The sequence below is a fragment of the Polyodon spathula genome, chromosome 2 (assembly GCF_017654505.1).
Source record: "Polyodon spathula isolate WHYD16114869_AA chromosome 2, ASM1765450v1, whole genome shotgun sequence".
In the NCBI taxonomy this organism is placed as follows: domain Eukaryota; kingdom Metazoa; phylum Chordata; class Actinopteri; order Acipenseriformes; family Polyodontidae; genus Polyodon; species Polyodon spathula.
In genome coordinates, this window is record NC_054535.1 from 75,170,520 (window position 1) to 75,184,632 (window position 14,113).

At 36.7% G+C, this 14,113-nt stretch overlaps 1 protein-coding gene across 1 annotated transcript; it reads left to right on the forward strand.

Annotated features, from left to right (window-relative positions):
- The first annotated feature begins 697 nt into the window (after nt 1-697).
- LOC121300625 (interleukin-31 receptor subunit alpha-like) lies at nt 698-10,706 on the forward strand. Its single transcript, XM_041229244.1, has 11 exons — nt 698-1,029; nt 2,116-2,260; nt 2,635-2,717; nt 2,968-3,163; nt 3,266-3,436; nt 4,069-4,200; nt 4,299-4,451; nt 4,864-5,007; nt 5,681-5,774; nt 9,090-9,171; nt 9,495-10,706. The coding sequence occupies exons 1-11, from the start codon at nt 1,012-1,014 to the stop codon at nt 9,894-9,896; spliced, it is 1,620 nt and encodes a 539-aa protein (XP_041085178.1). The 5' UTR covers nt 698-1,011; the 3' UTR covers nt 9,897-10,706.
- Nucleotides 10,707-14,113: the final 3,407 nt, after the last annotated feature.

The following is a 14,113-nucleotide window of genomic DNA, read 5'->3' on the forward strand; positions in this document are numbered from 1 at the left end:
TATACTTTACTAACCACTTGCTTTCATTTATGCCCGTGTTCTTCTCTGGCTGCTTCCTTGCATGTTCATTTCCTTCTCTCTTTCAGAATTCCTGTCGCCCCACGTGGCTCTGTCTCTGAGGTCTGTCCATAAGCATCTCCCGAAGCATAGGCTTTCCTTGTTAGTCGGGGGAACTTCAAGCCTTCTCAAATGTATCCTCTACCTGTCTCTTCATTTTCCCTTACTTCCCAGCCTTGGAGGCCGATCAGTTTGGTTTCACCTCTGTGAGGGAGGATCTCCGTGAGCCAAGGGAAAGCATGTCATCTTCCTAAAGTCACAAGCACATAATTCCTATTTCAAGTCCTAGGGCATATTCCTCTCAGCCCTTGCGCTTGTCCCGTTAATGGTTTGTTAAAATGAATGCGATTTATATTCTGAGTTTGAAATTATATATTTTTTTAAAAGTATGCTGCATCCATGCAATGTTCCCGGGAAGCTGTCATGAAGTGAATAATAAAAGTCTTAGATATAAAGTGAATTTTATTTGCTATTATTATTATTTGGCATATGCCTTTATCCAAGGTGACTTGCTGAGACTAGGGTGTGTGAATTGTACTTTAGCTGCAGAATCACTTACAACGTCTCACCTGAAAAACGGAGCATAAGGAGGTCAAGTGATTTGCTCAGGGTCACACAATGAGTCATTGAGTGAGCCAGGATTTGGTTACAAGCCCTTTGCTTTAACAATTAACAGAGAGTCAAGTGAGTCGGACAGAATTTCAACTTGTGAGGTCATTTCTGACCGAGTTTGTCCGTCTGTGTATGTTGCTTTATCTGTGCATTTCTCTCCACCTTCCGCTGAACTCTTCTATGGAAATATTTTTCTCCAGCTAAATATATTGGTTGTTTGTTTCAGTAAGGTGTCCTCCACCATCACAAATAAGTTATACAAGAGGTCAAGGAAAGTTACACATATCTTGGAAAAAAGGAAAACATGTTTTTCAATATCTGGTTCAACTCAGAGAATCTAACATGGTTACCTGGAAAACGGTAAGAGAAGCCAAGTCAGAATAAATAGAATTAACTACTGTCCCTCATTTACAGAAAGTACTGCTGCACAAAATGATTATTCAGATGAGCTCTCCACAGGTGAGGGCCATTGCTGTTGATTGGGCTAATTTACCATTTCAACCAACTGAAGAAACAGCTGCTTGGATTTGTAATGACTGCTGCTTTTCTTAGACTGCAGAGAAATGCAAACGGCTGCTTCTTCACTTGGTACAGCACTAACAGAAAGTTTCATTTGCTCAGAGATACTTGGAGTGAGTATACCTCAGGTAGCATGCCTGCAGTTCCATGACTTCCCTCAATGACAGTTTAGCTGGAAATATCAAAAGTAAAAATCAATGGTTATGTTTACAGTTACTTTTTGGATCCTTTTTTTATCATACTGTATTTTTCTAGATTTTAAAAATGCATGTTTAAAGCATTTCTTGTGTTTGACCAGTGCACGAAGTTCACAATGCTAATATCCTTCCCCACCAACCTTGTCAGAGCTCTTTATTTAAGCAATCCATGCTGGAATAGTTAGTAAGCATAGCAAATTATGATATTAACAGAAACAACAATAGAACATTATACAAAAATTAAATACTAGGAAAATGTAGATGTAAAGTATCCCTTTAACCTGTTTTATCTTGGAGCAACATATGTTGAAGGCTTTGCACCATAGGCTTTGCACACCATTATAAAAGTTTCCCATGATATTTCTGCACTGTATTTTTGCAGTTTACCAATGCTTTTGGTTATATTATGCATTTAGCAATAGTCTAACCAGGTTTGGCACTTTTGTTTACATTCTTTACCATTCTTACCCATGCTTTACCACTCTCTCACTATGCTTTATTATTACACTTTGCTATGTTTTTACTATGGTAAACTTTTATAGTGGCAGTATCTATGTTATAACTCTCATAGTAGTGCTGACGATTCAAAGATTAATCAATCATAAACTCTGCTGATATAAGAATAATTTGAATAGCCACATGAAGAGCAGGTTGAATGATTAGACTGTACTTGGGAGTTTGTTATAACAGGGTATCTTATCATAAACATCCCCTATGTGTTTATTTGTAGGTCAAATCAGACAATAATCATGAAGTCACAGTGTCCGGGTTGAATCGATCAGTTTCGTATGCAGCTCAGGTTCAGTGTAATCCTGATAGCACCAGTAGGAGGTGTCAGAAGTGCATGTGGAGTGATGTTTTGTTTATCCCTCCTGGTAAGTGATCTCTGACTAAAGATTGTGCAAGCTGTCTATTAACTAGGATCAACAGCAGTGAGGTCCACAATGCAATAGCTGCTGATATGTTGTGGAGCTGAGAATAGTAAATAATAAAGGACATCTTTTACTGTTGTTTAAAAAAAAAAAAAAAAAAAGCTAGCAGAGCAAACATGGCTCTGATTCAGGGCTGTGTGTAAACAAATACAGCGCCCATGATGCTTTGAAAATGTAGCAGTAAGGGTAAAGTGAGAATAAAATATACTTTACCCATCAAAGAGACGGCATTCAGTCTAGTGAGACACCCCTCTTGTGTACTGGATTAGATTTATTTTTAAATCACCTTGATTGTGTATTTTGTTGCTGCTAAATAGAGCTGACAGAGGAGCCAGATATTGTGGAATTTATTACAGAACTATTACCAAGCGGGAAGCAAAGGTTCCATATGAGCTGGAAGGTACTTTCTTTCTTATTTAACTTTTAGTTTTAATAAAAAACTAAATAAAAATACTTTCAATGATTGCTTTTGCATATGATTTCAAATCGGTTTAAAGGATATTATACTCTGTGTCGATAAAGATTTGATTCTAGTGTTTTAAGATTAACAGGCATTTGTCTTCAAAAAACTGGAGTTCATTAAAAACTTGTGTAACCCCTATGTGTCAGATACGGCTTGCTTTAATTATTTACCTTTACATTTTCTTTAGTACAACAGCAATGTCTCAGGATACAGTGTCACTGTCAAAAAAGAATCTGGAGAATTTCAAGAGACCTTCAACACTACCCTTCCAGAGCTCAGTCTGACTCTCTCTCTATCTGCCTACTTGGTCCGTGTTGTAGCTTTTAACAGTGGCGGACAATCTCCGGCATATCAAAGAAAGATCCCAGAACCTCAAAATATAGGTAACCATTTTATGCAATAGTCAATATGTTTACTTGAATTAGCATCTGTGGTTTTGCCTCAAATTATTTTTAAACTACTAACCTTTGAAAATATCTTTACAGACTTGCCCGGTCAAATCAGTGTAGCTGCCTGCTCAAATGAGAGCTTTTCTATTTCCTGGAATAAAAGCCTTGTTAAAAACTACACCTGCTATTCTGTTGTGTGGGGCCTGGTTCATGGAAACAAGACATCACAGTCATTTTATTCTCTGTCAGAAAATATAACCTTACGAGGTACGTTTTACCAGCAGTTCATTTTAATTGTATCTAGTGCCTGCTACTATAGGAGGCTTGCTTGGGGCTGTTTAAATATCATTAAAGATGAGAAGGTTATGAGTTGTTTTTCAAAGCATTTTAACCTGAGAAAATGTTTATAAACGTTTAATATATATATATATATATATATATATATATATATATATATATATATATATATATATATATATATATATATATGAATATGAATATGAATAGAGTTCTATATTTGATAAACTGGACAACAAAGCTCAACTCCCAATACGCCTCAAAAATAGAATTTCAATACTACATTTAAAACATATTTGGCCAAATACTTATGAAATGTTTGACACACACCCCTTTGGTAAATCTACTTGCATTTGAATTGTGCTGCACATGTAAATATGCCTCCATCCTTGTAAGGTGCATTTTGTAGCTGGCTTATAAGAAAGAACATTTTTAACTAACAGCAATTATAGTTTTAGTATAAATGCATGAATCAATCAACAACCACTCAGATTTGGGAATGTTCTTGCCTTTAGCAGGAGATTTGAAATTAGCCTTTATGTAATATCAGAGAGACATTGAGAATGCATGCTCTTAACACAGTGTTACATTGGTATTTTCAGGGACCTTGGAACCCTACAAAATATACAGATTTACTCTGCATTTAAGACACAATAAATCCCCCTGCAACTTGAAAAGTCTGAATAACAGTGAAAGCACATATGGCAGGACGGATGCTTATTGCGTTGAAGGAAGTAGGTTTTGTTCACCAGGACTTTTGACAAGCATTTTCAAACTAAAATGTTACTCTGGTGTTGGCTTGATAATCTGTTTAAATCTGATTGGTTTACAGAACCAAAGAGTGGACCTATCAACGTGACCTACAGCAATGTTACAAAAACATCAGCTGTGATAAACTGGAGTAAAGTACCCGAAGAGGATCTGCAGGGATTTCTTCAGGGCTATATAATCCATTATAGAGCTAACGATACAAGTGCTTCCTCAGGTCATTTTTAAATATCTACTAAGAGGGAAAAGTGTCCCCCAGACAGTGTATCCATGTGCAGTGTATATTTAATCCTAATTGGTAATTACATTTTGAAAATTAAAGAGGAGGCTGATGTGGTTTAGAAAAACTGAGATGCAGTACTTCAAGTTGTGGCCCTATTCACAAAACTTTACAAGCACCAATAAAAGTGTTAAGAAAACATTCCTTCAAACTGCCCTTCTGAGAATAGGTCCCAATAATAGACCCCATGCATATTTTTTCTGTTAATGATTACGTTTTATTTGACCTTTATTTTAATACTTTTAAACTAATACACTGAAACGACATCTTGCTTTTTTATATTTATAAGTTATAATAATATATTGTATGCATGTTTTATCTTCACACTGTTCTATTTATTCTTTTTCAGCAATCACTGTTAATTCCTCCACAAACAGTTATCTTTTAACTAAACTGAAGAGCAAAACAATATTCAAAGTCAGTGTGTCTGCCTTCACAGCGGCTGGGGAGGGAGTCCGAAGCGACCAAATCATATTTGAAACAAAGAATTACGGTACATCTGAAGGCGCTTATTTTAGATTACAACACTGTAAGGCATATTGGCCCCCAAAAATCTGGATTTTCTTTAATAGCCCTAAAGTATCTAGGTTGTATATATGGTGGTGGTAATGTTTCTGTAAATCTAAATAATATGCTGGTTTTGAGAACGCTTCTGGAAACCGATAATAAAAATGTGTTTTATAATCAAATTTAAATAAGGGAGGACAGAATACTTCTTATTAAGGTTGTCAGGTGTTGATGTGATGGTGTTGAAAACTAGAGCCATAATGTCCAAAATATGTCCAACTATTCTTCCCTCTTAGAGCTACTGTTGATTTGTGTTGAAAACGTGAATACAATAACTATCTTGTAATAAACGCCTCTTCTTAGCATGACTGCTGTCTTTGACCACCGTTTATTTTCCTGATTGTTTTTAACTCATTATCTTTTTAGTTTATGATAAACCTGAAGTCTGATAATGTGAATGTTGAAGCAAAACTGACAGGTATTTTTCAATATAAAAAAAATAGAAAATGACCACTGGAAACGTTAGCATGGTAAATAATTATCCAAGCATAAACAACAATACAGAATAGTAAGGACACACAGTGTAGATGAAATAACAAGTCTTACTCATCTATTATTGTTGCAGAAGCATCACTTTTATTTTGTTTGTTTCTCTACAGAGCTCAGTAGTATAACTGTCATTGTTGTGTGTGTCATTCCTGGAATACTACTGAGTCTGTGTGCTGTTCCTATTTGCTCCAGAATATTTAAAAGGTAAGAATAGCATTTCTCCCTTAACTTAATCAGAGGAGTATATTATCATTCAAAGAGAGTAGGACCCAATGAGAACATTTAAATTATAAAATGCTTTGGATAAATCAAGCACTGTGATTGTAATTGTCTTACTGCACAGCACATCTGGGTCAAAAGAGTTAACAATTTCTCACCGCCATACTGGCAGTTAACAACACCTAGATATTCAGCTTTTTTTTTTTTTTTTTTTAAATGATTATTTTTTTTTGACAAACACTAAATCAATTAAAATCAATTCCCTTGGATTTCTGTTCTTTAAAATCACAAGATCTCAATCTCTTCGGCCACGCTGATAACACCTGTAAAACCCCGGACTGAAGTACAAAAATGCAGACTGTGCAATTATGTTAGATCTTAACAAAGAAGGCACTGAGTATGAGAAGAAAAAAAAAAACCCCAAAAAAACAACCGTGGTTCATATTTTCAGCAATATGGTATAAACACTATTTACATTACAGTAATTGCATATGCCAGTGTGCATTACGGTAACCACCCGTCCCTGACTGGGCGGGACAGTCCCGAAATGTAAAGATCAAGTCCTGGTCCCGCGCTTAATGCCTCTGGGACGGCATTTGTCCCGAATTCGTAGACACAGTGCAATCTTACAGTTTAGCGCCACAATGAAACCGTAGCATATCTATTTACAGAATCGCCCGCGCCGTTTATTTTGCAATGCCTTACGCTCGCTCGCCAGTTAAAACAAATATATCTGTATATATCCAGGGGCGCTGTGTTTATTCATTTTTAGAAAGGGAAACTCAGGAAAGAACAGAAATTTAGCACTGTGACTGAAACACTTTACAGCATGTTGATGCGCAGACAGTCGTTATCATTATCCAGATGTCTGTGTCGGTGTGGTTCAGTTGTGCGTACCGTGTGAAAGGTTCCTGAGGGCGCGCTAACATTGAGATAGAACAGCAACTAGTGACAGCGAAATAGTCCACAACAGTGAAAGCTACAAATAAACCTATTTGAAATATAGACTAGTATTTCAAAGATAGTTCACAAATATGGTATGCTGGTTCCATTTGTTATAAGTTTACAATCACTAAACATTACCCAACCGTCCCACCCCCCATCACCACTCTTCGGGGGAAACACCAGCATAAGAAATGGCAGATGTCCCGTTTTTGCATTTTGAAAAGGTGTTCCCCCTAGTGTGCATAATAACACTATGAACAGTTCTGACTGTAATCAGTGACATTCTGCATGACTGCCTCCCTGATTGCATTGAGAAGAGACACGGGCAGTGCCTTTGGAGGAATAAAAATAAAGATGCAGAGCGTGATTATTGGACTAGGGAAACAGTGATTAAAACGTCAACTTCACTTACCTAAGTGTATAAAAAGTGCAAGAAAGTAGTTATATGTTTAGTTATTTTGTTTTCCTTTACAGGAAAATAATGCATTCAAACTGCAGTTTTAAAAATGACCTTGTATATTAAACAAAGTTAATAAATAAATAAACATTTACTCAGCAGTAATACGTTTTTCCAGAAAATTCAAAATAAGTATAGGAACTACTTACACTGGCGGAAGAATACATTCAGTAAAACAGAGCCTACAGCCGTGCACATCACAACACACCCAGTGATAAAACATAAGAACATAAGAACATAAGAAAGTTTACAAACAAGAGGAGGCCATTCGGCCCATCTTGCTCGTTTGGTTGTTAGTAGCTTATTGATCCCAAAATCTCATCAAGCAGCTTCTTGAAGGATCCCAGGGTGTCAGCTTCAACAACATTACTGGGGAGTTGATTCCAGACCTGACCACACAGCCTGTTGTGGGTTATTGATCCCAGGGTGTCAGCTTCAACAACATTACTGGGGAGTTGATTGCAGACCTGACCACACAGCCTGTTGTGGGCTTTTGCTTATTTATCACATATAACTATCAAGTATCACATAATATAAAATATGATAACTACAGATATGTGTATTTATTTAATGGTAACACATCATCATAAAAATCGTAAATTCTCTTTATCCCCGTTGTTGTATTGATTAGTTAGTGAAACTGTTTAAAAAGTAGAGCCATAACTAAAATGTAATCCTACAGTTAGTATTCTTAACTTTTGTACAAAGTTAGCATTTAAAAATGGCAGGGATTATGAATTTTAAATGAAGGCCACAAACCGTCTAAAACCATTTGATCCAAATTTCATTTTTATTTTTTATTTTTTATATATATTGCTTATTTGACAAACTTGTATTCATTTATGAACACACAATGTCACACTAGGTAACACTTAATATATATATATATATATAATTACAGTGGATCGTAACCTTATATATATATATATATATATATATATATATATATATTATATATATATATATATATATATATATAGTGCCTATAGAAAGTCTACACCCCCTTTAACTTTTTTCACATTTTGTTGTGTCAGTGCCTCAGAGTTTCTTGCATTTAAATGAGGATTTTTTTCCACTTATCTACACACCATACTCCACACTGATAAGGGGTAAAAAATTGAGAAAAAAAAAAAGATATATTAAATACAAAACTGAAAAATCATAATTGGATAAGTCTCCGCCCCCCTGAGTTAATACTTGGTGGAAGCACCTTTGGCAGCAATTACAGCTGTGAGTCTGTTGGGATAGGTCTCTACCAACTTTGCACACCTAGATTTGGCTGATCTGGGCAGGGTCTTGGTGGTGCCATACATCTTCCACTTCTTAATAATCGTCTTGACCATGCTCCAAGGGATATTCAAGGCCTTTGATATTTTTTTATACCTATCCCCTGATCTGTGCCTTTCAACAACTTTGTCCCTCAGTTCTTTTGAAAGCGCCTTGGTTGAGTCTTTGCTTTGAAATGCATTTCCCAGCAGAGGGAACCTACAGGAACTGCCAAATTTATCCTGAAGTCATGTGAATTACTACAATTTAACACAGGTAGAGGCCACTTAACTTGCTGTGTGATTTTGAAGGTGATTGGTTACACCTGAGCTAATTTAGGATTGCTATTGGGGGGGGTCACTTATCCAGTCAAGCTATTTCAGTTTTTATTTTTAATTAATTTTCTACAAATTTTTAGAATATTTTTTTCACTTGGAATTTGTGGGGTAGGATGTGTAGATAAATGAAAAAAAAAAAAGTTTTAATTCCAGGCTATAAGGCAACAAAAGGTGAAAAATTTGAACAGGGGTGTAGACTTTCTGTAGTTAAAATAAATAGAAATACTCTTCACATGTTAATATAATGTATATGGATATAACCTTCCACTAACTAAACGAATTTCTATTCTTCAGAGCAAAGATGTTTTTTTGGCCAAATATACCCAACCCTGGCAACAGCAATGCTATGCAGGAAATTTATAGAAGCAGCCCACTGGTATGTACAGCATGAAAACTAAGGCTTACTGAAGCGGAGGAGAAATACTGCAGTTGTATCACTATCACATTATGTTCTGTAGATTACTTCAATAAAAGTAGTCTTCACTGATGTACCTACATAGTCGATTACAACTATAGGAAAATTCTGACTGATAACTAGATAACCTAATGCATTTTGAACTAATGTTTGTACTTTAATTGTGTCTTTTCACCATTAAGATATTTCACGATTCCAGTGCACTGCTCAATACTGTTGAAGGCAGTACATTTTCTGACCACATAACATCACACTAACTAGATGTTCTTTTTTTTTAATTTAAGGAGTTTTCGGTTACCACAACGTCGCCTCTGTTTGAAGCTGACACCGATGATAAAGATGCCGACAGCCTGCATATCACTGAAGAGTCGTCAGTGATGCTTGCAGAGATCGAGCAGCTTCAAAATGAACCTGTCCAAAGCAACATGGATCCCAGTCCAATAAAACCAGCCCCCCCGCCTGTCAGCGATTATACCACCATGGAGTTCTTTCATCAAGTCATGCCTCACGCATCAATAGCCACTGCTGTAGCTCAAGTTCAGCCAAGCAGACAGAATGACATAGAGCTGAGTGCCATGGCAACGCTGAAGGGTGTGGCAGTCCTTGACTATCTAAAGCAAACATTTTGCAATATTTACTCCAATACAACAACAGCTGGAAATGACAAAACTGACCCAAGGATGTGAATGTCAAGCACAGAATCTTTAGTCTTCAAAGGAAAAAGCACCTGGCAATGAGTGAAAGCTCATCTGTTTTTAGTATTTTCGAGAACCAAGCAACAATAAACCATTATCTGCAAAGCCTCCTGCTTCTACCACAGCAGGTATTGTACATATGAATTATGCTGTCTGTTACAGTTGTAGATGGGTTAAGAATTCCGAAAGGTGCATGTTTGAGTCAATATCCTGTACATGAAAAAATCAAGTCAAGGAGAGAAAAACCTTTCAACTGCTGCTTTCATCATTACTTTTAAGTTTTGAGAATACATGCTGTGAACCTCCCTATCACACAACACAGTGTGTGTTACCACTGGTGGACTATAGAAATTTGCTTTACAGTCTTCCAGCCATGGTATCTGGTCTTATGGTCACAGTGCACAATGCCTTTCTAAGGATGCAATAGATAGAAATACATACTGCCGGTTTGATAAACTAGTTTTCATTGTTTGGCTCTAATGTCATTTTGAACTTGCATCATTTGTATCAGCGATGTGCAAGTAAGCGTAATTATTTTTAAGATGTTTTAAGTTCAGCCAGTTTTAAGGTCAACCAGACATGACTCTCAGGGAACAGGGAGTGTGTTTAGTGTCTGTGAATGCAATTGCTACAGAAACTTGAATGACGCTTACATCTGCAACTGCATCTACAGCGGCAGGCCGGGTGTGCTGCAGGTAACATCAGTCAGACTGTAGCCACTACAGAAAGCAGCCAGCACAGCTAACTGTGAATACAGTGTACGTGAACCTAGGTATCACACAGACCTACTGTACCTGTGAAGGGGGAGAATGTTTTAATTAACAAAAAATATAATTTCTATTAAATATCCTTTCCTCACAAGACCTGCAATAGTATCAGGTGTGAGTGCGGGAGTTTTTTTTTTTTTTTTTTTTTTTAAATTGTCCCTCGTTATCCGAGGTAGTAACAGGAGGTATTCATAACAAATTTGTGCTACAGCTTCACAGTGGCGAGAAAGACGTTATTTGCAAGGAATACCCGGTTACTTATCAAACTGACTTTGCAATTTACAGCTTGGTAACGTGGAGAACTACTGGACCAGTGTTAAGAAACAATTTTAAACAATGCAGGGCACAGCAGAAAACATGATACCATCGTACCTGGACACATTTAAAAGGTGTGGCAGGAACTGTCGAGATGAATTTATAAATGTTCAGCATCAGATCAGACAGCTGCGAAGGGGGAGCAACGGCAACAAAACATCTTTTAATCCCAGTCTATTTTAAGAGGGACCCAAATATTTTGTGAAAAGCTAAAATTTTAAGAGATATTTTTTAAACTATTTATTTTCAAAATGGGATATGGAAACGCTGTAGTTCAGGGAGAAGGAACAGAGCGATCAGAATGGCGAGTTTTGAATTTATTTGAATACTTACTTTTCACTACTTTAATCAAGTATTGGTGTCCGGTTCAGATTCATTCAATATCTCATGTACACTTGGGTTTCCCAAAAGTTCAACAGTTACATAAATCTCGTCAGTCATGTTTATTATGATAAATTCCAATATGTCTGCCGTTTTTGTTTTTAAATTCCACGTGTATGCATAACTGCCAGTGATTTGCCCGTTTTTTAAAAAAGTGCAGACCCATGGTGAAATGCTGTAATAGCAACACCCCCATGTGACCTGTTTGACCAATCAGGATAGAGTATTTGAAATACCCATTTTATAGTGTTTTTTGACACACACACACACAGTACCAGTACACTTGAGTACACTGGAAATTAGATTTTTTTTATAACTGAAAATGTTTTATGTTGTATACGTTTCTGTACATACTTGAAAATGAAAACACATGCTACAATATACAAAACAAAACATAAGGATTATCAAAGCAATGTTCAAGAAAATTGAAAATTGTCTCTAAATCTTGGATTCCTCAAAATAGCCACCCTTTGCCTTAGTAACAGCCTCACAAACACAAGGCATTTGGTTAACAAGTTTCAACAGGAAATCACCAGACATATCTTTCCAGCTCTTCTGCAGCAATTCCCAGAGATGTAGGGCACTTGTGGGTAGCTTTGCTTTGACTCTTCTGTCCAGTTCATCCCATACAAGTTCTATGGGATTGAGGTATGGAGACTGGGTAGGCCAGGTCAGGTCATTAGATTGAGTTGTCCTTCACTTTCCTTCCTTCACCAAATAGTTCTTGTACAACTTTGAGGTCTGTTTCGGGTCATTATCTTGCTGAAGAATAAAGGACAGCCCAACTAGCCGTAATCTTGATGGAATGGCATGCCTCTGAAGTATGCTATGATAGCCATGCTGGTTGAGCTTGCCATGGACTTGGTAAAGATCACCAACTCTCTCACCAGCAAAGCAACCCCAGACCATGACACTGCCTCCTCCATGCTTGACAGTAACCACACATGCAGAACTCATGCGCTCGCCCTCTCTGCGTCTTACAAATACTCGGTGGTTGGACTCAAATATTTCAAATTTTGACTCATCGGTCAATAAGACCAACTTCCATTCCTCAAACGACCAGTTTCTGTGTTTTTTGGCCCAGGCAAGTCTCTTCCTCTTATTCTGCACTCTTAACAATGGTTTCTTTGCAGCAATTCTTCCAGTTAGGCCAGTTTCACGCAATCTCCTCTGAACAGTTGATGTTGAAACATCTGTACTTCTAGTAGCATTTAGCTGAGTTTGTATTTCAGGGGCAGTTAATCGCCGGTTTCGCAGACTTGTGACTCGAGTGAAGTTGTTCTCTGATTCTGAGGTCACCCTTGGCCTGCCAGTTTCTTCAAATTGTTTGATGGTTTTGGCCACAGCAGTTACAAACACTTGCAAAGTTCTTGCGATTTGTCTTAAATATTGACCTTCATTTCTTAAAGTAATTACAGACTGTCTTTTTCTCTTTGCTTAACTGAGCGCGTTTTGCCATTTTCTGCTCCCTTACATTCAGGAATGACAAACTTGTGCCTATGCTACCTATATTTATAGTAATCATGGACCTGTTAACAATAATTGGTGACAAAAGGTTAATTAGGTAACATGCTAGTTAACTCAGAGAACAACAAAGACACTTTTATACTTAGGCCAGTGTTCTAACACCTTGTTATACACATTTCAGACTTTTAACCGACTTGAGATTCAGACTGAAATCCCCTTGCTTTGGGTGACCATTTCATTGAAATTGACAAGATTTACATTTTCATTTAAAAATTAAGTTTTTGAATGCAATTCACTTCTGATTATCAGCTTGTATAAGTACACATATCATATAATGAAATATTAAGTGTTTATAGACAAGTTTATACAGTTAAAAACATAGATAATCATGAATAACCTGGTTTCAAGCAGGTGTACTCAAACTTTTCACTGATACTGTATATATTCATTATTTCTAAAATTGAACATGCATCATGCTTAAACCATTATTCTTGCCACTCTGCACCAAGGCTAACTTTCTAACTCATTGTTACACCAGTGTGTGTGTGTGATATATCCATATACGGTATATCTATATCGAGAGCAGAGAGAACGAGAGGTGAATGTCCTACAGTGGCTCAGTCAAAGTCCTGATCTCAATCCCATTGAGAATCTATGGCACTATTTGAAAATTGCGGTCCACAAGCGTCGTCCAACCAACCTGAACAACCTGGAGCAAATATGCCAAGAAGAATGGGCCAAAATCACTCCGACACTGTGTGCAAAGCTGGTACATACTTACCCCAAAAGACTTAAAGCTATTATTGAAGCGAAAGGTGGCTCTACCAAATATTAATGTGTGGGGGTTGAATACCTATGCAAGCAAGATATTTCAGTTTTTTATTTTTCTTAAAAATATTTCCCAACATAAAACCAATGTCACCTTACAATAATTGATTTTGAGTTTAAGTGTTTTAAAATATCGAACAGAACGAAATTTCAATGTACCATTTGTAATTCAGTAATATGAGAGAATTGGTCAGGGGTCTGAATACTTTTGCAAGCCACTGTGTGTGTGTGTGTGTGTGTGTGTGTGTGTGTGTGTGTGTGTGTGTGTGTATATATATATATATATATATATATATATACTTCACACAGACACTATTTAAGCAAACCAATGTTTTGCTAATAAAGTATTCTCATGATTTTACAGAATGTCTGTCACCTAAAAATGTATAAACCTGATTGTTCACTGTTTTATATTGTATTTATATCAATAAATCATCCCTGGGGAGTTAT

Coding starts and splice junctions, on each gene's coding strand:
- LOC121300625 (XM_041229244.1), top strand. Junction 5,008..5,680: donor ATTTGAAACAAAGAATTACG/GTACATCTGAAG, acceptor GTTTCTCTACAG/AGCTCAGTAGTATAACTGTC. Junction 9,172..9,494: donor TTTATAGAAGCAGCCCACTG/GTATGTACAGCA, acceptor TTTTAATTTAAG/GAGTTTTCGGTTACCACAAC.